General features: G+C 42.9%; 1 protein-coding gene across 1 annotated transcript; it reads left to right on the forward strand.

Moving 5' to 3' along the window:
* Nucleotides 1-13: 13 nt before the first annotated feature.
* LOC136422448 (deleted in malignant brain tumors 1 protein-like) lies at nucleotides 14-27,019 on the forward strand. The gene is made up of 43 exons (XM_066410221.1): nucleotides 14-26; nucleotides 390-449; nucleotides 659-781; nucleotides 1,290-1,349; nucleotides 1,510-1,815; nucleotides 2,063-2,134; nucleotides 4,247-4,363; nucleotides 4,943-5,008; nucleotides 5,842-5,994; nucleotides 6,264-6,389; nucleotides 6,566-6,607; nucleotides 6,857-6,994; nucleotides 7,156-7,275; nucleotides 7,421-7,462; nucleotides 8,091-8,117; nucleotides 8,269-8,445; nucleotides 8,692-8,865; nucleotides 9,027-9,068; nucleotides 9,518-9,847; nucleotides 15,307-15,456; nucleotides 15,832-16,070; nucleotides 16,334-16,424; nucleotides 17,563-17,874; nucleotides 18,121-18,219; nucleotides 18,469-18,528; nucleotides 18,677-18,775; nucleotides 19,206-19,523; nucleotides 19,972-20,058; nucleotides 20,228-20,305; nucleotides 20,533-20,758; nucleotides 21,000-21,112; nucleotides 21,385-21,495; nucleotides 21,735-22,049; nucleotides 22,318-22,458; nucleotides 22,688-22,996; nucleotides 23,373-23,429; nucleotides 23,656-23,760; nucleotides 24,015-24,074; nucleotides 24,244-24,422; nucleotides 24,606-24,994; nucleotides 25,318-25,441; nucleotides 25,781-25,934; nucleotides 26,199-27,019. Exons 1-43 carry the CDS (start codon nucleotides 14-16, stop codon nucleotides 26,390-26,392), a joined length of 6,198 nt encoding a protein of 2,065 aa, XP_066266318.1. The 3' UTR covers nucleotides 26,393-27,019.
* The last annotated feature ends 80 nt before the right edge of the window (nucleotides 27,020-27,099 follow it).

The following is a 27,099-nucleotide window of genomic DNA, read 5'->3' on the forward strand; positions in this document are numbered from 1 at the left end:
TAGTGAATCTAACATGCAGTGCCATTGTTTGTCGTATATGTGTCATTAGCACATTTGAGTTACTATAAATCAAAAAGTCTCTTACGAAGCTGTTTGCAAATATATTGAAAGTTTGATGTTGGCATTATGCTATTAGAAACATATATGGTGTTATTTTACGTAGACATATATCTATCAAAAGGCTATGGCATACATTTTGGTCGTCAACGTCAGTCAATGGCATTATTTCATCTTTATGACATGACTGGCTAAGGAAGACAGAGTGATTCGGTCGAAAATTCCGATGAGTAAATTCTTGTGGTTGGACAACATTTTATTTCTCATTATGTAATCTGCCAACTCAGATGAATTTTCATACTAATGTTTGTGTTGTCTTGATTTTATACCAGCTACCAATACCACTGCACCTGCGCCGACATGGCAGCAGTGGACAACTGAGTACTGGAATGGTAAGTTGGGATATTTCCTACCACTTTGAAATTTGTCTGTCACTTCTACAACTGAACATTGTTTCAAAAGCAAAATATTTCAATGTTGATGCCCAGTTCTTTTCGGAACCCCAAGGCCAAAAGTCGCTGACAGGTGACTGTTCATTATCTTGTTCAAAGAATTCCACAAAGACGTCTAATTCAAAGATCTTCCTTTGTCTATATTTGAGAAACAGTCACAGGCAGCTGTTCACCAGTAGACTGTGGTAGCTCTTCAGAAATAGGCAACTGCTACTGTGACGCTGCATGCGTGATTGCGGGAGACTGCTGCCACAACTACGAATCAGTATGTGGTAAGTTGTTACATGATTCAGCCATGTACTGCAAATGCATTTAAGTTCGCGGGGATTTAATTTCGCGGTACGGAGAAAAAGCGTGTTCGCGATGGTTTTAAGTTCGCGCGCTGTTGAAACAAAGAGGTAGACATGTAGAAGGTAGAACAGGCATTTTCGCGGTGGATTTAAGTTCAGCGAGCATAAAACCAATGCAAAAATCTCTGAATTTACAGTATTCTAGATGTTCTGTGATAGGTTGCTTCTTATCACCTTGTAAATGGCATGGGGGAATAAAGTTTGTACAATGCACTGATACGTAGATCATGTTGAACGTTGAAATGTTATCCGTCTCTGATATTTCATGCGGGGATACTCTATTAGAAATAAGGCTTTACGGACGACTATTCAAATCATTGTCTTAAGTTAAAGTTTCTCTTGTCTTCAAATTAACCCTCTGTCTTAGATTGAATAACAGAGACAATTATGGATGTTTTTGTGAATAAACCTGTTTTGCATGCATTTGTAGGAGGAGCCAACGACACGTATATTACAACGGTCACCCCGCCATGGCACACTTCCAAACCTGGTACGTGACTGAAATAGTTTGAAAACAGGCGCCTAGGCGTATGTTGTGAAACAGTTGAAAAATAGATGAAAGTCAACAATAAAATTCCTGTTGGAAACAAGACAGTTCAAAGCCTTTTACTATGCTGATTCTAACACAGGAATACTTCTTTTGTTTGAAGAGTTTCAGATTCGACTGGCCGACGGAGATTTCGACCACGGCCGACTGGAGGTCTATCACCTGGGCCAGTGGGGGACCGTGTGCGACGACAGCTTCGGTCTGGAAGAGGCGACCGTAGCGTGCCGACAGCTCGGATTCCCCAGCGCCTCACCGTCCCAGCCTACTGCCCACTACGGACCAGGCCACGGCCCCATCTGGATGGACGACGTGAAGTGTACCGGGTCCGAGACGTCCCTTGATGACTGCGACCAGAGGGGGTGGGGGAGCCACAACTGTGATCACGGCGAGGACGTCGGCATCATCTGTGGTGCGTATAGACAGAAAGCATGAACGGTAAATTCATAGATGTTTCATTGCTTAGAATCATTTTTCAGTCGTATTTGTACCAAAATAAGTATTCAAAATTGTTGAGAACATAATTCTCTTCCAATAGAATAGAATGCTAATCATTTGGATTTTTTACCTTTTACTACGACCCTCCCAGGCCTCAGAATAAAAGTAAATACTTCAGAAACGTACGTAACCTATAGCTATGGAATATGCCGTTTTTACAGACGCGGAATTGTACGCAACGACGCCACCACAGACTACCGTGTACCCTAACAACGACGTCACCAAAATATCTGGTAAGTTTCATCGTTTCATAGTGACAACATGGAAAAATGACTCGGTTATCTTAGGTCTTGCTAATCTTGCCAATAACAATATCAAGCACTCGCCCTTCACTAGTACCATAAACTGGAGATTTTGCGCCGCTACGTACAGAAACAAGGGGAGTACAAAAAACGATATGAGAGACGTGATTCTAGCCACCTTTCTAGTAATCATGTGCTAAATGAGACGGCCTTATGGTTAGGTTGGTTCCACCGTCAATACAGGTTTTATTAGATTACATTAAGTCCTTAACTTTTTCTTCAATCTGTTGATTTTTGTTCGTATTTCATTTCTATAACTGTAGGAAGTAAGAATGACGCACAACCGTCTGACTAGCCGTGAAACGCCGCCGCAACAAGCTGTGGTGAAGTACTGACGCCCTGCATTGTTAAAACAGCATCAAGCTGTAATTCAGCCTGAATTGACAATGTCCACAGTATCAATCTTTAGAGAGCTACCCCCAAGTAAAACTTAATTAATTTTCTGCTCAAGAACAAAGTTAACGTATTGGAATAAAACAACTAGCAAATTGAATTTATCAATCAAAGTTAATGAAATACTACTTGCTAAATGTTAAACAAATGACGTGCAAGCACATTGATGTGAGGGTTTGTCACAAATAAAGTTGTTGTTGCTGTTGTCAAGCTTGTTTATGACTACTTTGTCTAACAGTTGTAGCACTGACACGTACATATTGAACCGTGTCCTATATTATCATGTTTTCGTCATGTTCCATCATCATGTCTTCTTAGAACTTGACCAGGACGGTGCAGTTATTCAATGCAGACGCTTGTCTAAACAGCTCTATGGTAACGCCATGTAACCGTCTGGTTCGTGGGAAGTGCCAGTTGTTAAGCGTAAACAGACGAAAAATAAATCCATAAATTTCATTCGACCCAGCCAGCCAAACTATATATGAGGTTCTTTGTGGAACTATTTGTAGATAAAAGGTAGATAAATACTCCCGTGTGCCGCCATTTTGGAGTGTGATTAGATTTGAACCATACATTTCTGGCATGTCATTTGAAAATGTGACACTTGCCGGTCTTGTATCATTCAACAATTGTTTGATGACCAAAAAGTGAAAAGTCACTTAAACAACACCAGTGACCAAAATAAGACTCAAATCAATTTGAATGACCACGTGATTAAACACAATCGACTTATATGAAAATGCATATATCAGGGGGTTTGAAATGCCGCAGGCTCGTAGTGTGCTAGAGTATCATCTCTCGCTCTCCTTGACATGTAATCTGGTCACATAATAACATAAGGTTGACCAATAAGTTTAAAAAGTGAGGGAAATCGGTCGTCCTCCTGAGGTGAAGTTGAGCGATTAAATTAAGTCAAGATCTAGTCTGCAAAATGTATGAATGGTCTTACGTTTAGGACAAACATTAGGTACTCAACGAGCAATTTGGATGTTTATTTAAGTTGGGTACTTGTGCCCTAGTGTACCCTAGAGTAAACATGGTTGGCACTTTAGATTAATGGTTGTATGCTCTTAGCGCGGGTGGAACACTCGAGGGCAGTGTGAATGGCATCAGCTGTAGGGAGATAGTGTTGATACTTTTGAAGGTTTTATGAATGGTTTGAGGCCTTTAGAGGTCAATGTATTCACGTATTGATACCAGGGATGCCAAACCCTCGCGATCGTTTTTAGTCTTCAAACATAGATACGCTGAACCGTTAGCTGTACACTGTGTGTGTGTGTGTGTGTGTGTGTGTGTGTGTGTGTGTGTGTGTGTGTGTGTGTGTGTGTGTGTGTGTGTGTGTGTGTGTGTTTAACCCAGTGTTGTCCATGTAGTCCCGTTTGTATGACGTAACTTTGGAGGTAATCATATTGATAAAACAGCAAGTTGCCAAGTGCACCCACTGCGTTTTCTGTGTGGCACGGGGCTCGTATTTAACTATGTTAAACCACACATATATATTTATGACCACTATTAGACACTTGATAACACAAAGGTACAGTTTTATCAAAAAATGTTCATATCATCACCATTATGAAGTTTAGGGTGTGAGAATTATACATGTGCTGGCTACATGTCTGCAAACACGGACCTGCAGGTATTTAAAACCAGGACAAGCCGGTTGTGTTCCAGAGTTGGGACAATCTAGCAGCAGCAAGATGGCTTTTCTTTGGGTCATCTTGCTCTTGGTGTTTGTGATCGGCAACGGAATCGCCGCAGAGGACAAAGGTACGTGTGTTGCTCCATAATCATCTTTGTCATAAAACAATCTCTGATGTTTTCATTTCAAAGTCACCCATGTATGGTAGCCAATTATTGCTATTAGTTAGATGGATAGTGAGTTTTCTGTTGCGTTTTGTTTTAGTACAGGGCTCCGCAACAAAAGCAATTCATCCCAAAAAGAATTGAGCGAGGTCAATAAAATCTTAATACTGGTATCACTCGTATGTTTAACAAATCTTCAAAATCTACATTGTTACGGACCCAATAACTACATAATAGGTTCAGCCTTATTTCAAGTCAATATTACAGCGGCAATATTACGGCGCTGTCTTATACACCTACATACATGTATCTAACGTTACCTACCTACATGTACCTATCTATAGTCCCTTGACTAAAAGATAGCACACTTTAATCAAAGATTCTGTTTTTTTTAAATGAATATTAATAAATTGTATCCTTAACAGTTTTCCATTTAAAACCTTTTTTACACCGTCCGCTAGTGAAGGTAGCGTTGGTATTTGGAAAAACTATGTTGAACATGTTGTTTCCCAAAACCTAAAATATCATCGGCTTTCAACACAGCCAAGGGCGATGGGGAAAACCGGGGGAGTCGGTGGTCAGACACACCAACACCACCAACAACACCAGGTAAGACTAAGCAAACGGCGACAGCCTTAGACTGTTATTGATTTATACTTCGAACAGACCCCCTTTCCAAACTTCGGTGCAATTTTGAATCTCCTCTCGCGAGAACACAATCTGGAGCGAGCGCGCGTGAGTTGGCAGGCAAGCAATGAGTCATCTCGGAGCTCAGTGCTAAGCAATGGCGTAACCAGTAGAATGCTGACAGACACTTGGACCTGATATCGGCCAGTAAAATTGTGAACAATCCACTGTCCCTGGCGGGCTGTGATAAAAAGCATCGTATATGTTTATACCGCGTGCTTGTACTTTCTCCGGATAGTTTTAGCACAAGTCGAGAATATCCCACAAATACGTGCACATAGCAGGCTGTGACCGTTGTAGCTTATATAAGAGAAAGAAATATAACAGAATTTCGTAGGAAGTTTGACGATGCCAACATCGCATAGGAAAGATACGTACGTCGTGAGAGGGTCGAGTTTCCTGTGTAGCGTTTATGTTTACATAGCTTCGCTCGGCAATATCTCAGATTTCCGACGGATAAAACCACACAAAACGTGAAAATGTAGGCTTGAGCTCGTGGTCCTTTTGGGTAGAAATTAACAAGAGTTTTGGTGGCTTTTTTGACTTTTTTAAATGCCAAGAATAGCTTGAGGACCCGAAGAAGTAAGTGAGTGGGTGAAGAAAGGATGGGTGAGGAAGAGAGGTTTTAAGGCGCGCGAATGGCCAAGCTTAATAGGCTGATTGGCTTGATTACCTGGAGCGGAAAACTGATTGTTGCAATGTCTCAAACCTATCAACAAGTGTGCAATACATTTCTGTCTGGTTCTATCCCACAGAGCCACCGCCAACCACGCCCCTCCCCGGCTGTGACGACGGAGGCCAATTCTATCCTCCTGGACTAATATCAGAGGTGCCAGGCTGTTTCGGATACGTTACGGTTTGTACTGAGGACGGCGAGATACTTACCGGAGACAATTTTGGTTACGAATGTAAGTCTGTTATAATCGACACCCACTGCTACATGTACCTGAGATTTACCCACGTTCCAAAAGCGCCCTGCAGGCCAATGCGAGCTTCTTCTCATGAATAAACAAAGGTTCAAACAAACAAATAAACTAACAAACAATTAAACTATGTAATATTATGGCTATCTGAAATGAAAACAAACGGCACAAGTTTATGACAGTACTGTAAAAAAGCGCCTATGTGTTCGGATATCCATTTTCTAATTGACATATCTTGATTTCCAATGTTGAAGGTTGCGAACATAACGGGGAGTACTACGAAGACGGGACCGTCATCACAGAAGGTGGTATAACCTGCACATGCGAATGGAGTTATGATTTTGATGGCGTTGACTTCTCCGTCCCTATGGTGTGCACAGGTAAGGGTTTGCTTCTTCCATTACTGTATTTGCGAATGGAGTATTATTAATGCTAATTTCAGACCTAGAATTAAAGACTTCGTACCTTTGCCAAATAATGGCAACCTTTTTGAGTGACGTATTATGTGTCGAGTCATTGATCATGAAAAAAGGGTCCCTAATTGTTATTTCTTTAGGACCGCCAACTACTGACGAGCCATGGAGGCCCACAACACCGGGTAAGTAAGGCTGAACAAACTATGATATAAGGGACAGTAAGTTGTAACATTGTAACTTTGAGGCTAAAACTATTTTCTGATCGCGCATGGCCGAGCTTAATTGGTACGAGGTTGGCCTACCGTTTTTACCGTAAGCTTGGCCATGTGAGAACACTTGCGCGGAAGAACTGACATCACCATTGTTGAAATGTCTAATACCCTTGATTGAGAAAATTGTGCAGTTCATTTTTATCTAGTTCTATCCGACAGGGCCTTTCGGCTGTGAATGGGAGGGCCAATTCTATCCTCCTGGAACAACAATATCAGAGATGTCAGGCTGTTTCGGACACATTATACGCTGTGAGGAGGACGGCGTGATAAGTATCGGGGACGGCTTTGGACACGGATGTAAGTCTGTTATCATCGTTAATATAAGCGACACCCATAGCTATCCATGTACCTGAGATTCACCCCGTCCAAATCATCTAATCGTATTGTTATCTAATAGGAGAACCAACGGCACAAGTTAATGGCATTTTCTTACTAACATGTCCTAATTTACAATGTAGGTTGCGAACATAACGGGGAGCACTACGAAGAGGGGACCGTCATCACAGAAGGTGGTATAACCTGCACATGCGCATCGAATGATTATTCGGGTGGCATCACCGTCCCTATGGTCTGTACAGGTAAGGGCTTGTTTCTTCCATTTCTGTACAGCTTCAGAACCAGAGTTCCACGACCTCATACCTTCGCCGAATGATGCCAACCTTTTGGAGTGACGTATTGTGTTTTTCATTGATTATGCAAATAGCGTCCTTGTCGTTTCTTTAGGACCACCAACTACTGACGATCCAGGTTGGTTCACGACACCGCGTAAGTTGGGCTGAACAAACTATATAATATAAGGGACAGTATGCTGTAACATTGTAACTTTGAGGCTAAAACTGTTTTCTGACAGCTCGCGCGCATGGCCAAGCTTAATCCCATGTAATGCTTACTGCATTGTAGGTCCTGATTTCCATGCCTCCATGAGTTACACATGAACTTCCATGATCCAATCATTCACTATCATGCAAAAACTCCTACTCACACCATATTTTAACCCACATATATTACCCGTGGATGCACAGATGATACTATAGAATAATGGGGCTTGTCCAACTGAGTACCCAGTGAATTATGCCCATTAGTGTCCTAATTTCTGTACTTTACAAACGTAAATGCTCATTGAACCCACATAACTAGAGGCAAACGAATTTTGTTCAGGGTTGTTTGAAATTAATGAGTGCTTTTTAAAAATATTTTATCCAGAGCAAACGACCCCGTCCTTGACAACTGGTAAGATAAGATATATTCTGTCCAGGTCTTCACCTAAACCATTATAGACGATGGCCATTAATCTGTCATCTTGCAAGACATTTGTAAAGGTCATTGTACACGTTAATAACTGTTCTAAGTTTCCACTTATATCGCAAAGGTATTTCTTTATATATTTTTTCAGAGCAAACGACTACGTCCGTGCAGACCGGTAAGTGAAGATGTAATATTCTGAAGGTCTTTCGGCCAAACTGTGGGTTCTGTGGGAGTTCAATTGTCATCTTGCAGACCAAATTCTTGTTTGTTTTGCGCTTTACTTTTAAAAATTGTGTTTTGGAGTGTTCCTTTTCTGTCACTGCCAGAGGACTGTGATCCACCACCGCACCCACCCAACACCGTTCGTAACGGCTGTGCCGCCCCCTACATACAAGGGGAAGTATGTAACTACGAATGCAGTGCCGGGTACGGTAAACACCTCGGCGACAACATGCTGACCTGCTATGATGGAGACTGGGTCGGGTATGAACTGTCCTGTGTAGGTACGTATTTCACGGTGTCTATATAACTACCAAGTCCTGATTATTGTCGCGCCCAGTTTCATACAGGCCATTGTGAAATCTCCTCCTCAGGAAAAGGCATCTGATTCTAGCCCTGTCTCATTGAATACGGAGTGTGCAGAGGAATATAATCCATGGACATTATTTGCTGATATCTAAGACAATGTTCTTATTTGTTTTGCGTTATGAAAAATTATGTTTTGGAATGTTTCTTTCTGTCACTGCCAGCGGACTGTGGTGAACCGCCGGACCCGCCCAACACCGTTCGTAACGGCTGTTCCGCCCCGTACAGACATCATGACGGATGTAACTACGAATGCACGGACGGGTCCAGCAGTGGTGATGACAACTGGCTGATCTGCATTGATGGAGAGTGGTACGGAGAGGAACTGGTCTGTACAGGTACGTATTTCGAGAAATTGGCTCGGGGAGGATTTCATTTCAGAACTCATACCTTCCACGACAGAAGTTCCACGACCTCATACCTTCGTCAAATGATGTCAATGAGTGGCGTACTATGTTTCTCATTGATTATGCAAATAGTGCCCTTGTCATTTCTTTAGGATCACCAACTACAGAAGATCCATGGCGGCCCACAACACCGGGTAAGGCTGGACAAACTATGATATGATAAGGGACAGTAAGTTGTTACATTGTAACTTTGAGGCTAAAACTGTTTTCTGATCGCTCATTCGCAATGTCGTGCTTGATCTTTACTAGGTTGGCCTACCGTTTAAGCGTAAGCTTGGCCATATGAGAACATTTTTGTCTTTCTTGAACCTAAACCAAACTGCAACACTGCCTAGCAGTCTATGCAGACCGTCCGGGCCCTGGTGGTTTCCTGTGTTAACTTTAATTGATCTGTTTTGTTTTGTTTTGTTTTCTGACCGCTTGCGCGTATGGCCAAGCTTAATTGGTACTGGGTTGGCCAACCGATTAAGCTTGATCATAAAGGGACACGTGAGCGGAAGAACTGACAACGCCTTTGTTGAAATGTCCCAAAGCCTTGACGGAAAAAACGTGCTGATCATTTTTAACTGCTTCTATCACACAGAGCCGCCGACAACCACGCCGTACGTCCAGTTTCGACTTGCGCATGGAGACGGCTCCTACGGCAGAGTGGAGGTCTACTACAACGGACAGTGGGGGACCGTCTGTGACGATGGGTTCGGCTGGCAAGAAGCCCGAGTCGTTTGCCGTGAGCTGGGGTTCTCCGACTACAACACCGTCTTCAGCGCGTACTACTTCCCGGGCAGCGGCCCGATATGGCTGGACAACCTGGACTGCTCCGGGACCGAGAGTTCCCTGCAGTACTGCTCACATAACGGCTGGGGGAGCCACGACTGCGGGCACGACGAAGACATCGCAGTAGACTGTCTCATCTGTGAGTAATGATTCCATTCTAATTCTGTAGCAGTTTATGTTATAAAGATGTGTGTAATTGTTATAGAATGTCAACTGTAGACGAAACGTCTTAGACATCCCGGCCCTAGTTAACTGTTAGATGGAAAGTTACCAGCCAATTATGTTGCCTCTTGACTTGATGGAATTTCTAGAAACGCTATTTACATTTTGTCCCGAGGGCAAAACCAAACGTTTAGAAATATTCATGAGTGTTTTCTTCATAAATCATAGCCGTTCTTTTCTCATGGCTCGTTGTGCTGTGCACATACCCTTAACTGGCGATAAACTGGTACTCGTAACGTAAAGAATGGACGGTAAAGAAAACGCTACTATTGACGTGATTCTAGCCAACTTGTCTAGATGAGACAGATTTATGTGTTTACGTCTTCAAACTTTTCTTTTGATTACCGCTCGTATTTCATTTCTATAACTGTAGGAAGCAAGAACGAAGCGCAGACGTCTGACTAGCCGAGAAGTACCTGCGCAACAAGCTGTGGTGAACTACTGACGCCCTGTATCGTGGAAGCAGAATCAGCCTATAAAACGAAATGACCTTTCGTCGTAAGAGGAAAATAATGTATGCTAACAAATTAATCAAAGTGAATGAAAGGCTACTTGAAAGGTTAAACAAATAACGTGCAAAGACATTGATGTGAAGTTCGAAGGTTTGTTACAATAAAACTTGTGGTTGCTGAAGTCGAACTTGTCTATGAGTGCTTTTCCTATCTAGCAAATGTAGCGTTGACACAAATATATGAAGTGCACTATGTCCTCCGGCCTGAGTGCATCATCTCTTCGCCCGTTTCATCATCACGGTTAGCCTAGAAACCATACTATCGGGAGCTCCCCGTATCTCTACGGCGCTGGGAGTGATGCCCTCCCGCCCAGACAGTTTAGCCCGCTCGGGGGTGGGTTTCGGTCTTGGCTTTAATTAGCTCGCTCCCGAAGCGGCGAAACTCTCTATGGCAGCTAAGTAGACAGGCTAATAGAAACTGGTCAATATAGCTAGCAAACTGGGCATAGTAATACGCCGACCCGTAGAGACTGCGATCAGGCTATGTCACAGTCTTCTCAGAACCTAACCAACACCGTGCAATTATTCAATGCCGGCGCTTGTCTAAACAAGTCTATAGCAACGCCATGTAACCGTCTGGCTCGTGGGAAGGGACAGTTGTTTAGCGTGAACAGACGGAAAATAAATCCATAAATTTCAGTCGACCCGGCAAAACTATGAGGCGTGGTGCGGAACTGTTTGTAGATAAAAGGCAGATAAAATTCTTCCGTGTGCCGCCATTTTAGAGCATGATTACACATCCCGGGCCATAAATTGCTGATTTTTCATATGAAAATGTGATACTGGCCTTGCATAATCTAATATCCCAATTGTTAAATAATTGTTAAATAATAGCAGACCCTTAAACAACACCAGTGACCAAAATAAGACTGGATTTGATGTGTACTTAGTACCCTCTTGAGCACGTAATCAAGCGCATATACCAGAGGATTTGAAATGCCACATGCTAGTATTGTATCAATATAACTGTCATCTCCGTCTTTTTAACATGAAATTGACTGAATGGGTATTAAACAAAGTAAGCCAATGGGTTTAAAAGGTGGTTGTCCTCGTGTGGCGAAGTTGAATGACAGAATTAAGTCAATATGAGTCTGCAAAATGTGTAGATGGTAGCACATTATGGCAAACAGTAGGTACTCAGCGAGCAATTTGGATGTTTATTTAAGTTACGTGTACTTGTGTGCCCTGGTGTACCCTAAAGTAAACAAGGTTGGCACTTTGAATTACGTAATGGGTGCATGCTCGAAGTGCGGGTTGAGAACGGGATGAAAGTGCAGCGTGAATGACATCAGCTGTTTAAGGCTTTCAGAGGTTTATCCATATACTGATACTGGAGACCCAATATTTAGTCCCAATACCCAAAGTCTCCAGACATTGATTTGCTGAACCGTTGACTGATGTAGTGTGTGTGTGTGTGTGTGTGTGTGTGTGTGTGTGTGTGTGTGTGTGTGTGTGTGTGTGTGTCTGTGTCTGTGTCTGTGTGTGTCTGTGTATGTCATACTATGTGCATGTGTGCGTGCGTATTTGGTGCGTGCGTATATGGTGTGTGTGTGTGTTCGTGTGTGTAGGTGCGTGCGTGTGTGTGTTGTGTGTGTGTGTGTGTGTATGTGTGTGTGTATGTGTGCGTGTGTGTGTGTGTGTGTGGTGTCTATGTGCTGTGTGTCTGTGCGTGCGCGCGCGCGTGTGTGTGTAGTTTTAGAAACAAGCCCAAATGAACCCTCTTTCGGGTGTCGTCCATATAGTCAGGTTTGAATAGCGTAACTTTGGGGATTAAGTGATAAAATGGCACGTTACCAAATGCACCTGCTGCATGTTTCTGTGTAACCTGACGAGGGTCACTGATAACAATAAACCACACGACGAGGCTCATGTTATGTATATTTGACTATATGTAACTATCAGGAAGTTGATTACACAAAGTAACAATTTTATCAAGTTAGTTGTCTGGAGAAAGTAATTATTCACAGTTTATATTTGATGTGGTGTCATTGAGCTGCCACCAGAACCATTTGAGTTATCTCGTGCATTTTAGACCAATCCAACAAACTTTGAAATTCCTCAACTGAATAACAGTTCTAGCATGGTATGATGCAAGCAAATGAAGCGTTTTTCCAATAGAGATAATAAGGAAAATTAACGAATGAACATAAATCATTCTATAAACATCCCTTTATGACGAGCACGTAATAATGGTCGAGACGATAACATCATTGACTTGTGACAAAAACAGGATCTCATTTCTGGTCATTAATTGAAAACAGTAGACATTATCATCGTTTGTTGTAAGTGTGAGAATGTCACATCTGCAGTGTACATGTCCACAAACACGTACCTGAATGGATTTAAATGCCAAGACAAGCCGGTTGTGCCCCAGAGTTGGGACAATCTGTTGGCAACAAGATGGCGGTTCTCTGGGTCATCTTACACCTGGTGTTGGTGTTGAGCGATGGGATCGCCTCAGAGAACGAAGGTATATTGCTTGGTGCCTTAGCTTTCCTTATTACCTTATCATGATAATCTGTCAAAGTGGAACCTTCTTCCGTGATGTACCTAATTACAGCGACAGTACTAGATACTCGCGGGTAAACTTTTCTATTGCGTCAAGTGTTATTACAGCACCATAACCAAAAAAAGAAGACTTGAGCGAGAAAAAGTCGAAATCTTCAGTGGAACCAGACTATTGGACAAATCGACACCATTACCAAGCCGATTAGTTATTGGTTCAAGCTTACTTTACGAATAAATCAATATCATAGAAACACAGATAGTAGCACTGCCTACCTACATATTCCTACCTACCTACCTACCCAGTCTATAAATATTGCGTATTCTTTCATCAATACCTTTATCCTGATAAGAATGTGATGCTAGTGTTTTGTAAGTCAGAAAAAACTTTTTTTTTTTAAATCTAAAATATATTTCAACACAGTCAACGATGATGTGGAAAACAGGGAGAATCGGTGGTCATACACCACCCAACTGTCACCAAATACTACTTGGGGTAAGTACAAAGTACTGTCTCTTACTTATGGTTCGTTAGTAGCTACAGATGTCCCCTGATGTAATCGGATATTGAATAGATAGTAACTGCTGTACCTGCGCAGTTGTGGTCATTTTTTTCTCCCACGGTGAAGCTGTTCGTACATGTAGGCCCATTAGATTGCTACCGTTGGGATGAATTCCGGTGCTATGACGGTCGGTGCATATCCCGGTACTATGTTTGCGACGGCTATCAGGACTGTGCATACGGCGAAGACGAATATGGACAACACTGCTACTATGCTTTGACCATAACGGCTACACCATGTAAGTCACATTCACCTGTATAATATGGCCACTAGATCATTTACATTCATTTTCATCTTGAGAAATCATTATGTTTGTTTCAGAAAAACATTTCAGGATAAATGTGTAACATTACAATTTGATATTCTACTACGCTACCAAGGATAAGAAATGCACCCAGCCTGGAGAATAGTCTATATGTTTATATGTAGCTTTTTCACATGACGACATATTCCATGGTCTGTCCTCAAATGTTTCACATCAAGAAACCATTGGTGTGTTTGGGCTATCATAAGTTTGTCAATGTTATACATATACTAGTAACCTGTTGGGGATGATCTAAAGGAAGTTGATATTACTTAACAACTTAATGTACTCCATTTCTTACACATCGGAAGCACCACCTACAAACCGACCATGGTGGGAAACAACACCAGGTATGACTCAGCAAACAGTATAGTAGTACATTAAACTTAAATAGAATTATACTACAAACTGTATGTGCTGTTCAACACAGATGTACAATGCTCAATGAAATATTCGAGATAACGATTATAACAGATCAGCTCATTTTTCAGGCACACCTACCTCATTTGTTTGGAAAATGTATCATCCACTAATGGTCGCCAAATTAGGGCAGCTTATTTGTTCTTCAACACATTGCAATAGGCAGGCGTACCATACGTTACTAGTTGTTACAACACTTCACTGACTTTTTTCTTCGAAAGGATTCATATGTATTGTCAACATCATTTAGGTATAAGAGGACGTGTGTAGGGAAATCTATAAACTGTGCAGCTTTCTTACACCAGGTCGAGAAATAACATCTTTCATGTCGTAAAACATAATCGCTCGTTCTCATTTAAATGTACACATTTTATAACTTCCGCCTTACCGTTTGAAGTGAGACGTTTCTGACATTAAGATATGCTTGCTACACATGAGGTGCCAAACTGTCGTCTTTAAAAGCTAGAAAAGTTTTAAGCCGTCATAAAAAAACGACAGTTTGGCACCTTATATGTAGCATATCTTAATGTCAGGAACGTCTTACTTCAAACGGTAACGGAAGTTACAAAATGTGTACATTTAAATGAGAACGAGCGAATAGATGTTGTGGGGAAATGAAGAAAGTATTGACGTTGCCTGTAATTTGTTTCATATCGAGTCGTAAAGACTGGCGAGAGCATTTGTCACATTTCAATGAGAACTAGCCTTCCTCGGATATGTCTGTGTTATAGATCCTCTGACAGCAGATGTAGTATCTGCCGCATAGAAAAAACACCGATTTGGTGAATATGGGCAACAGATTTCAGTTTGATATCAATTATGAATTTGGAAAGAAAAACAAGTCATTGTTTGTTTTTTTGGAGGTAATCCTTGCAATCCGCAGATAAATTCTAAAGTGTCACGCCAGCGTATATCAAATGTGTATTGGCAAGAAACATTCTGTGGTGACGTTTTGAGTTGTCTGCTTATCGGTAGTCTAAACATTATGTATTGATATGATAGGGCATGACGCAATGCAGTTGTTTGAATGATGCTCAAGCCAAGAAATACTAACGGAACGGTGTACTTTCAAGGGGAGAAGCAAACCATCATTTCCTGCAACTTCGACTTTGACGATTGTGGATTCACCAATGATGCAACAGCAGACTTTCAGTGGACACGGAATAGAGGCTCAACATCTTCGTCTTCAACTGGCCCGAGTGGGGACCACACGACAGGACATGGTTTGGACTTTTAAGCACGATAATTTCTTTACTTGCCACATCTTCAACTTTTCTATGGTATCGCTTGAATGTCCGATGATCATGCTATTTTGTCACAGTAACTTCGTTCTTAAAAGGACTCGATTGTCAGGTGTAAAAAGTAGCAAAAGTTCCATACATCCGGATCACATTTGCGAACGCTTGTTATTCCACCAAAGCTAGTTTTTTTGCCCGTAGGCAGCATGTCTAAAAAAGTGCAAATAGTACATGGCAGCTTCTTTCATGTCCAGATCGCAGATTGAAGAAATGTCTGCTACCTTGTCCGATATCTGTGCCCAGTGAGCGAAAATGAGAAAACGACATTATAGTAATAATCTTTTTCACCAACTCTGACAGGATACTACATGTACATTGAAACATCTTCACCTCGCCAAGCGGGAGATGTAGCTCGTCTTCTCAGCCCCACCGTTCCTGGAAATGGATCGTTCTGTCTCCAGTTCGCCTACCACATGTACGGATCTACTATCAATCAACTAAGGGTGCTGGTCGGGTCTGAAGTCGTGTGGAGCCAGTCTTACAACCAAGGAAACAGCTGGCACCTGGCTTCCGTGGACTTATACGACGCCGATGATCAGGTTTGTAGTCTAATTATAAGCTATGATTTCTTAAATGTAACTTTCTGAGATCATAAGGTACACAATTTGATATCGTAAGATACTCACAAAGACATTGGTAGTTCATGCGTACTTTCGTATGTTTACTAGATAGATGATATTATGTATACGCATTTTACTATGTGCAATCATGTTCCTGTATCGATGGCAAACCGTATGTGTATTACTAGCTTAGCTGTCTTAAAGCCCATTCCAGCTTTTGAATATACTTTTGTTGTGGGCAGGTCGTTTTTGAAGGTGTTCGTGGCAGCAGCTTTAGAGGGGACATCGCCATTGACGACATTGCTCTGTACCCTGGATCATGCCCGTGGACAGGTTGGTTAGATTTTGATATACTCATAGCATCTTGAAACGTTGGTAGCAATCAGAATATAATAATAATCATAGTGCTAGTGTTGGATTACATGTTTAATCATGTTTAACCCCCATCAGCGCACATTGCGCAAGCACGCCATCGAACAACCATTTACGAGCACCACAAAGATCAGTTTGTATAAGGCGTTAATTCCGATTAAACATTTATCTATTTCTTTAAGATTCGGATTATAACGTTAACGTCACGGAAGAAGTGACCACGGCTCCTAACACAACTAACAATTGGTGGTGGACCACGGCCTGGAATAACTGGTGGACATCAGCTAACACTGAATACTATCACAGTAAGTGATAAGGTGCTATCATGCAGTACAACTTGACATATGACGTAGCGGAACACATTGTTGTCCTATTCATTTAAACACCCTTAACTCGTTGTCTTAATGATACGCTGACAGTCAATAGATGCCTTATGCAATGTTCAGGTCAAGTGTCATTTGAAAATAAGTGAAGGCACTTAGATGATGGCGCAAATTAAGGTTTCTTACTCTTTATGTCATTTTTTCGCTGTTAAAAACTTTGTAAACCCTGTTGTGCAAGCTGGTCATGATTCAAACGAGGCAATACTGTGGTCGTCACACTGCTGGCGTAGCTGGGCGTTCCAAGTCAGTTTACGGCCCCTTGTGTGAACAGAACGCTCCTGAGGCAACTCCGACTGAGTCATCAAATCAAAAACGCGTGTGTTAACCCAGCCAGTATGGTTTCGAAGTTACTCAAGGCGACTCCAGGAAAAGGGTACCCTTATTATAAAATTCTGTTTACACAGTCCACCGAGTCGACTCGATTTCGGAGTTCCAAGTAGACTTGGAGCCGCCGAGTCGACTCCAAGTCGACTCAAAAACGCGTGTATAAACCCAGCCCAAGTCGACTCCGGCCAACTCCGAGTCGACTTGGAAAACGCGTGTGTAAACCGAGCCTATGTTTGTCCAACTTCTTACTTGACGCTTGTGCGGTCAGCTTCACCAACTCTGTGCAACACGTGAAGTTCACGTGATAAAGGCAAGACATCAATGTTTTCAATAGAGTTAGCTTTCGAATTGGTAAAAAAACGACTCATACTTCACGTCACATCCTACAGACTTCCAGGTTCGACTAAGGGGTGGCGACTACTACAGCTACGGCAGAGTGGAGGTCTACTACAACGGACAGTGGGGGACCGTCTGCGACCACGGGTTCGGCTGGAACGAGGCCAACGTCGTCTGCCACGAGCTGGTGTTCGATCAGGTAGACAGCTACTACTACAACGCGCACTACGGGCAGGGCAGCGGTCCGATATGGATGGACGACCTAAACTGCTACGGGTCCGAGAGTTCCCTGCAGTACTGCCCACATCGAGGTTGGGGGAGCAGCAACTGCGGACATGCGAGCGACGTCTCGGTCTCCTGTATGGGTACGTTGTCATCTAAAAGCACGCATACGGTAATATAGTAATGTAGTCAAAGAAGAAACACGTGCGCGCGCGCGTGTGTGTGTGCGTGTGCGAGTGAATGTGTGTGTGTGTGCGAGTGTATGTGTGTGTGTGTGTGTGTGTGTGTGTGTGTGTGTGTGTGTGTGTGTGTGTACGAGAGTGTGTGTGATTATGTGTGACTATGTGCGAGTGTCTGCATGTTTTCAGAACACTTCTGTTTTTCTTTAGGGCCAACAACTACTGACCAGCCATGGTGGTGGGCAACTACGGATAGGCCATGGTGGCGGGCAACTACTGACTGGTGGAATGGTTGGACGACAGAAGGTGGTTAGTGCAAAATTATCTGATTTGTTGAAATAACCTCAATTCTAAGAAAACGTCTAATTTTGAGCTAATTAGCTGATGGATATTGGAGCCAAGGAGGCTTACGATGAAAAAGACAAAGTGGAATTGAAGAAAGACTGATTGCAGCTACAGGGTGTCCAGACCACTGCAGCAACAGAACACTGTAGACTTCTACAACTATGTTGGCAAATGCATAGAATTAAAATATTTCAATTTGAATTACATCGACAGCAACTACCCCAGACTGGTGGAGGTGGACAACAGACTGGAAATGGTGGGAAACAACACCGGGTAAGACGGAACATAATCATACTGTAATATAATGGACAGTAATGTGTGAGATGGTATCCTTGATGATAAAGCTATGCTCATTTTCCTGAATAGTTCATCATCAAGTTCTGTAATCATGTCAATCTACATGTATTTGTTTATTTTACAGACCCTATGACGACAGATGTGGAAACTACGACAGAGGAACCAACCCCCGGCTGGTGGGAACTGACAACACCTTACTGGAACTGGTGGGAAACTTCACCTGGTGATTTTTTTTTTTGGTATTCTTCACTGCACTACCGCGTTGACCATTGTAAAACTCGGTGCCTTTTAATTAGCGGACTAATAGATCAAACCATCAAATGATTTACTTGCCTAGCTGCACATTGTGCTGGTCAAGAAGACACAGCATGTATGAAACGTTGCCTTTGACATTGACATTGACAACTAGCATAGATACACATAAAGAGGAATTTCACCAGTACATGTAACGGTAACATGTGTATCTTTTTAGCAGACTAACTTTCCAGACTAGGATTTATGTTTTTTACTGAAGACAACATTAGCATCATTATAATCTTTGGACATGCATTTTCTGAACCCAATGAGTATAAGACATGTTTGTAATTACCCATTTCTTCTTGTTATTGTACATTTTGACATCGTTATCGCTGAAATGTCTTTGTCACATTCAGGTAACATCCGTATTCGACTGGTCAATGGAGACGACTACAGCTACGGCAGAGTGGAGGTCTACTACAGTGGACAGTGGGGGACGGTCTGTGACGATAACTTCGGCTGGCAAGAAGCCCGAGTCATCTGCCGTGAACTTGGATTTTCTAACTACTACAACTACCACTACAGTGCGTACTACGGCTGGGGCAGCGGTCCGATATGGATGGACGACGTAAGCTGCTCCGGGTCTGAGAGTTCCCTGCAGTACTGCCCACATAGAGGCTGGGGGAACAGCAACTGTGGACATGGGGAAGACATCGGAGTCGACTGTCGCCACTGTAAGTTATCGTTTTGTACTGTTTCTGCACCCGTTTGTGTCATAGAGATGTAGGTAAGTTATAAGCACAATGATCATGGATGATAAGCTGTTCTTGTTTGCAAGGATTCTACCAAGTTCATCCATTATTAAGCTATTATTATTATGATTTTAAATGCCTTAAATGCTATATCTGACCTCTCAATTTGCAAGCTGAATTTAATTGTTGACTTTATTATATGGACTGAAGGTATTTGTGGACTGCAGAGTAAGTTCGTCTTGTAGTATTCAAATATTTTAAGGAATTATCTAGTTTTTTTTGCTGTCCTATAAATTGTAATGTCCGAGCTCCAATTCAGCCAATGGGCTGCCATTGTTCGCGACATGTGTGAATGTGAATCAATAAAAAAATTTACTAAGCCAAGATAAGGAGAAGAGAAAGCTGTACACGTTTTCTTAATTTCTCACAGGGCAGGTATTTACACCGGAACCATATACCCGCTGGCAAACTGACAACTGGTGGAATACAGACAGCACTCACACTCTGCGCACTGAAGGTTGTATACATATAATTTTCATGAATGTATCTGTGGGTTAGATTTTGCAAAGAAACAGTAGACTTTTCTTGTAACAACTCTGAAAAGACTATTGTAGATTATTATTTTCAGTTTTCTAAATGATGTCGAATGACTCAGTGACATTTGTGTGTACATGATTGCTTTATAGTTATAACAGAGCCGTTTACGGAGGAACTGACAACCCCATCCTGGTGGGACCAAGGGACAGATTACTGGGGAACAGCAGGTGAGCTTTTCATATCGAATAGTAGGCAGGTGTAGGTGGTAGGTGTAGTTGAAACAGAATTTTTGAGAAATGAAGTTCCTATGATTGTCGGAGATTTGATAAAGACAATTACTTAACATGTTCCTGGGATTAACGAAAAAAGGTGTTTGGTTTACCGGTCACGACAGAGATTAACATTCACAGACAGGAACACGCAATCTCAGACGACAGTTTTCATTCCTTTACAGGACCACATGCTGTTCCCTGTGGCGGACTCCTTACCCAATCTTCCGGTGTAATTGAGAGTCCGCACTACCCGAACAACTACTTCAACGGCGCCAACTGTCAATGGACAATCATCGGGTCGCCTGGATCGATTGTGGAAATTATAGTGGAGCGGTACGACCTGGAATCTTGCTGCGACCACCTGAACATCTACGACGGCCGATTCACCAGTTCACACAGACTTGATCGGTATGTTTCATGTTCTAATCGTATGATATGCTGCTAATCTATTTTTCTGGCAAAAATAGCAAGCTGACTTAACATTGATACTCCACGCAGAAATATTTTATAAGAACAACCAAAATAACGAATAACAGCCAAATCAGAAAGTCAATGGAAATAATAGCTTTTGAGAAGCGAATCTAAACTAATTCTTAATTTTCATTAAATCATTTTATTAAATGATGTTGTTTTTGTTGTTTAATCACAGCCTTAGTGGATCAGGGACATGGAGGTACTACTACAGCTCATCCAACGAAGTCCTGATCCACTTCACAAGCGATGGAAGTGTGGTAGACAAGGGATTCAGGATTAGATTTAACGGTGAGTGGTATCAAAGTACAAGAGCTGCTCGCATGTAGTGCATACACAAGCACTTCATTGGTAGAGAAAGGTTACAGCACTTTTGGAGCCGATGGAACGGAGTTAAAACGCACTTGTTCAGAAGGTAATCACCGGTCTGACTGGATTTGATTCACAAGCTCCTGGCATGTAGGCAGGCAAGTTACAGCCAAGCCCTCTTTACAAAACTACAGAGATGACATAGTTTCAGGGCATCGATGTCGGTTGACCGTTATCAAATATATCTTACCTAGAACTCCAAGGGACAGGCATCACTGAAGAACCGACCACTGCTCCTAACACTTGGTGGTGGACCACGGCCTGGAACAACTGGTGGACGGCTGCAAACACTGACTACTACCACAGTAAGCACATCACTTTGACATCTCAGCCAGTTCTACATTGGTGAATATATGATCACAAACAGAAGCCCCTGACATCTTAAATTAAGCTGTGGGCAAATATCTTCTCAAGCGTAATGTCTGGTTTAAAAATGTAGTATCGTTATGTATGTCGCTTGTTCGAAAGTTGCAAATGTGCTTATTCTTGGCTTATTCTTGGTTTAAGATTTCAATTGTAGCTTACGTCGTATCGCATCCTACAGACTTCCAGGTCCGACTGAGGGGCGGAGACTACTACAGCTACGGCAGAGTGGAGGTCTACTACAGCGGACAGTGGGGGACTGTCTGTGATCACAGCTTCGACTACAGAGACGCCCGAGTCATCTGCCGTGAGCTGGGGTTCTCTGATTACTACAGCTACTACCACAACGCGTACTACGGACAGGGCAGCGGTCAGATATGGATGGACGATCTCAACTGTTACGGGCATGAGAGTTCCCTGCAGTACTGCTCACATCGCGGTTGGGGGAGCCACAACTGCGGGCACAGTGACGACATCGGAGTTCGTTGTTACAATTGTAAGTTACAGCTCCGTATTGCTTACACTTGAAGACAAAACGCACAGGACATTTCATAATTGGACAAAACATAGAACAGCATTTGATATCAATTCATCTAAAACCAAAAAAAGTACACTGCACTGTTAGGATGTCGTAATGTTATCAATAGCAAACTATTCTGTTTCGATGAATGGAACATCTTGACAATTATTCTAGATATTGAGCCTAGGAATTATTAAACAATAACCATCGAATGGACTGTTCCTGCCTGTCTGTGTTTCGCAAGCATCTACAACAGAACCATATACCGAGCGCCAGACTGACAACTACTGGCGCACTGAAGAACCGACCACCGCTCCTGACAGTTGGTGGTGGACCACGGCCTGGAACAACTGGTGGACGACAGCAAACACTGACTACTATCACAGTAAGTACATTGCATTGACATTGTAGCCAGGTAGACATTGCAGTGTTGAATGTATGATATCGAATATAAGCCCTTCACATCTTAGCTGTGCTTTTGAAAGTTTTCGCAAGAGTAATGTAAGCCTAAAAAGGCAGTATCATAATGTCTGTTGATTGTTTGCAACTTGCAAATCTGCTTACTCCTGGCCTAAGATTCCAGATGGCAGCTCGGCACCTATTGTATCCTACAGGCTTCCAGGTCCGACTGAGGGGCGGAGACTACTACAGCTACGGCAGAGTGGAGGTCTACTACAACGGACAGTGGGGGACGGTCTGTCACGACAGCTTCGACTACAGAGACGCCCGAGTCATCTGCCGTGAGCTGGGGTTCTCTGACTACAACACCTACTACGGCTATGCGTACTACGGCCAGGGCAGCGGTCCGATATGGATGGACAACCTCAACTGTAACGGGTACGAGAGTTCCCTGCAGTACTGCCCACGTAGCAATTGGGGAAACCATAATTGCGGACACTACCAGGACGTCAGCGTCGTTTGCGGTGAGTACTATAAGTTACATTGGATTAGAATGCATTTTCATCTCCAGAAATGTTGAGTGATTTATCTGCTAGTATCTTAACCTTTCCTCAAAGAATGTATGCATATTGGACAATTTTAGATTGTGCCACATATGTGCCACTGACGCTTCTGAGTTACTGCTACGCGCTAAAAGAAGAACCCGCTGACGAAGCTTCGAACAAATATGCTGAATTCATCGATGTTGACATTATGCCATGGGATCCATCTGTAGTGTTATCTAACATAGACATACATCTAGTATCAAGGGCTATGCCATACATTGTGGCCGACAACGTCAGTCAAGTGAAACGCTATTTTAGTTGCATTGATATTTCTGTTGTCTATATTCTGTACCAGATGCCAATGCCACAACCACTGCGCCAGCATGGCAATGGACAACAGATTACTCGAATGGTAAGTTAGAATATCTTCCTACCTGTTTGAAATGGGTTGGTTTTGTTTGTTTGTTACTTATTGACATTATGCTATCATAGTTGAAATAAGATATATTCTAATCTTACGCTGGTGTTTGGTTCTTGGCTGGATCCCGGGATGAAAATTACTCAGGTGACAATGGCCCATTGTTCAAACAATCTAACCTTAAAGATCTTTGTTCATATTTGCAAATCAACGGCATCAGGAAGCTGTTCATCAGCAGGCTGTGGCGGTAACGCAGGAGGCTGCTACTGTGACACGGCGTGTGTGTCTGCGAAAGACTGCTGCCACGACTACGCAGCAATATGTGGTAAGTTTTTACATAAGTCAGCAATGTTTTCATCTGTGACTTTGATTTCGACTAACCTAGAAAATGACATGCAAAATAAAGTCTACCCATAGCACATACGTAAATCTTGTAGAATGTTAAAATTGTAGCGCTACGACGTTTGACTGAGACCCAGTATTAAATCTTCTATTTTGTCATCAGAAACATTTTATCTTTCGACTGAGGAACAGAAGAGACAATTATGTATTCACCTCTGTTTTTGCATGCACCTGTAGGTGGAGCCAACGGCACTGATCTCCCTACGGTCATCCCACCATGGCACACTTCCAAACCTGGTACGTCATGTTCTGCAAGCGCAGGCATTTTACAAAATATGCCATTTACACGTGTGTGTTGAATCCACCAGAAGTCCTTTTGACACAGCATCCGTTTTCAAAATTCAATGAAATTCGAAAGTAAAAATCACATCACACAATGTCATGTTCGTATGTTGTCTCTGTGCAGATCTGGGAATGACCGGTTCGTGCGACTCCGACATGATGACTGTGACCTTTGACCTGTGGGTTGCCCCGTGGCTTGACGGGAACCTCATGCACTTCGCCGACCCCACCTGTAAGGCCATCAACAATGGCTCCCACCTCATCTTAGCGACCAAACTGAGCGACTGTGGGACGTCAAGGAACGTAAGTTTAAGTGATGTCACGCTATAGCTTCTTTCCTTTGACTGTCAGAGAAGTGCCTGAATGATTTAGACAACGCTCTTTGTTTTCATGCCTTTTTTTTCTATTCTGAAGTTCGGAGCTTGAAAAATATATGCAAATCAGATACTGAACAGTTTTCTGTCCATTTTCCCCCTACCACCATAGGAAACAGACGATTACGTCATCTACACCAACAAGGTCCTCATGTACTCGTCCAACCACAGTGTCATCATCCGAGACCTTCAGCTCGAGGTCCCAGTCACCTGCAAGCTACCGCGCAAGTCCGTAGTTTCCGCCCAGTTTACGGCAGACTCCAATGCCGTGAGGTACAACCTTGAGAGGGAAGGACAGTTCGACATCGCGCTACAGTTTTACGGCAGCTCGTCGTTCTACTACGCGTACACGGGACCGGTAGGGCTGCAGCTGAACGAGATGGCGTATGCGCAGGCGCGACTGAACTCTGACGACGATCTCCGCATCATGGTGGACTCGTGTGTGGCGACGCCTTCACAGAACCCGGCCGACACAGTCATCTATAGCGTCATCGAAAACAAGTAGGCCTTCATTCCCATGTGTCTCTTGAAAGCATGAGGCTACTAAAAAGGATGATCCTGTCAGCAGTACAAAGATTGCACTGTTGACAGGACCATCCTGTCAGCAGTCCAATTCATTTTCTGCTGACAGGATGATCCTGTCAGTATCCACTTCCTTTCTTGAAATAAAGCTGCAGCTTCAATTGTGTAACTGTATGCCACTTACTGACCAGTCTAACTGGTCCGGTCATTTTAATATTGTGGTAAGTGCCCGGGTTTATATAAGTGTCTCTTGTCAGGGTTTGTTTCCCTTTAACCTACGGCACTTTCATATGTTGTTCTAGCTGTCCCAAAGACCCCACCGTGATGACGTACTACACACCCTCCCCGAAGGTGGAACGGTTCGGGTTCCGAGCTTTCCAGTTCGCCACCGGACAGAACAAAGTCTACCTGCACTGTCTTGTTCAGGTGATAAATTGTTCTTAATAGGTAAAAGTAAAGGTAGTCCCATAGCCTTTTTGAGGCCACAGGGGACAGTGTGTTACCCACAGTGTCTAGGGCACGGTATTAGAAGGTGGAACCAAACGTTCCCCAAGGGCACAATCGGTGACATATGAGGGGATTCGAACCCAAGACCTCTGGGTTCTGGGCCAAACCATAACCACTTTGCCATCTTGATATTGATATTTCTTCGATATTGAGCCGATAATGTTACATGAATTGAGTTCGGGTTCTGTAGTTCCAAATCAGGACACATACAGCAGAATTGTATCGTATACTGAAACTGTCATGTCTTTTATCTCTCAGGTTTGTGACGGGTCGGACCCCAACTCGCGGTGCACCCAGGGATGCATGAGGCGTGACGCCCGGGAGAAACGCGAGGCCACGCCTAGCAACCAGCTACGTCAGGTGTCCGCAGGACCCATCTTTCTGCGCATGCCCGGGGACGACGAGGGCGTCGGTGCGTATCCCTCATCCAATTATTCTGGCTGGTTCAAATTATTTACTTTTCATTCTCAATCTATTTATGCTGTTTGCTGTCCTTTTTCCTTACGATAACAATCATTACATCACAATTTGTGTGGGCATGCTTGTAAAGGAGCTTTTGTCCTGCCTTTTACATTGTCTGTGATGCACTCAAATAAAGAAATAAAGAGAAATTATGCCTAGAATTTTGCTTTTTTGGCTACTGTGATATAATTTCATGATTTTTTTTGCGCCTCAGACTACTCTGCTGAGAAGAAGACCTTCGCGTCTGGCAACTTTGCACAGACCCCGGCCCTGACCATCGCCGTCGCCGCCGTGGCTGGCCTGGCCGTGGTTGTTCTCGGCATCGCCGCCATGGCGTTCGTCTACAAACACCGCCGGGACAAGATGGCCTTCCGGTACCAGCCGGTTCACACCGCGGACACGTACTGACGTGTTGGAGGTTATGTTAGGGGTTTCACCTCAAACGTTACCGACCCGCGCATTGGCTTGACTACAGCTTACAGCTACAACTTTTGATTCGAACGAATTTAAATTTTATACAGATAACGTATAAGCATGGAACTGGTTTCCTGATTAATAGTGACTACAATGTCTTGAAGAAATTAATTATATGGAGAAATAAAGCATTGGCTACGTGGCATAGCTAGGCGTGATTATTTCAATAATTAAGATCTCAAGTGCTCTATATGTTGTTGCCTTCTTCTGGAACAGGACGACGTACTTCCTTAAAGATCAAGTGTAGAGGTTAGTCTTTTGTTAAGCCGTCTTCTGGGACAATACTTCATGATGAAAGAACACGAATAAAGTATTTATTAAGTGGATTAAGGATATATGTGGACATTATCTGACAATAACTTTGGCCTGTTCCTCAACTGTCTCGACATCTGGACATCAAACCACAAAAAGGATCTAACAGGGGCATGCCTCCAAAATAAAACCTGGCCATGTAGAGACTGCTTATATAGAGACTGGTTTACTGAAAACACTGCATTATACATATGCCTAACAATTTCATGGTGACCCACATCTAACCATATAATCAGCATTTCATCATGTCAATCTTCTCCTTAGCTACCCTCACAATAAAAAAGAATCAGGAAAATCCACGAATAACTGTGATGTACATGTGTATTCAT

This window comes from Branchiostoma lanceolatum, chromosome 17 (genome assembly GCF_035083965.1).
Source record: "Branchiostoma lanceolatum isolate klBraLanc5 chromosome 17, klBraLanc5.hap2, whole genome shotgun sequence".
Taxonomy (NCBI): Eukaryota; Metazoa; Chordata; class Leptocardii; order Amphioxiformes; family Branchiostomatidae; genus Branchiostoma; species Branchiostoma lanceolatum.

Bases quoted from the DNA above. Each gene is read 5' to 3' on its own strand.
- LOC136422448 (XM_066410221.1), top strand. The intron at 5,009-5,841 runs GTAAGACTAAGC...TCTATCCCACAG, and splicing joins AACACCACCAACAACACCAG to AGCCACCGCCAACCACGCCC. The intron at 22,459-22,687 runs GTAAGTACATTG...TGTATCCTACAG, and splicing joins AAACACTGACTACTATCACA to GCTTCCAGGTCCGACTGAGG.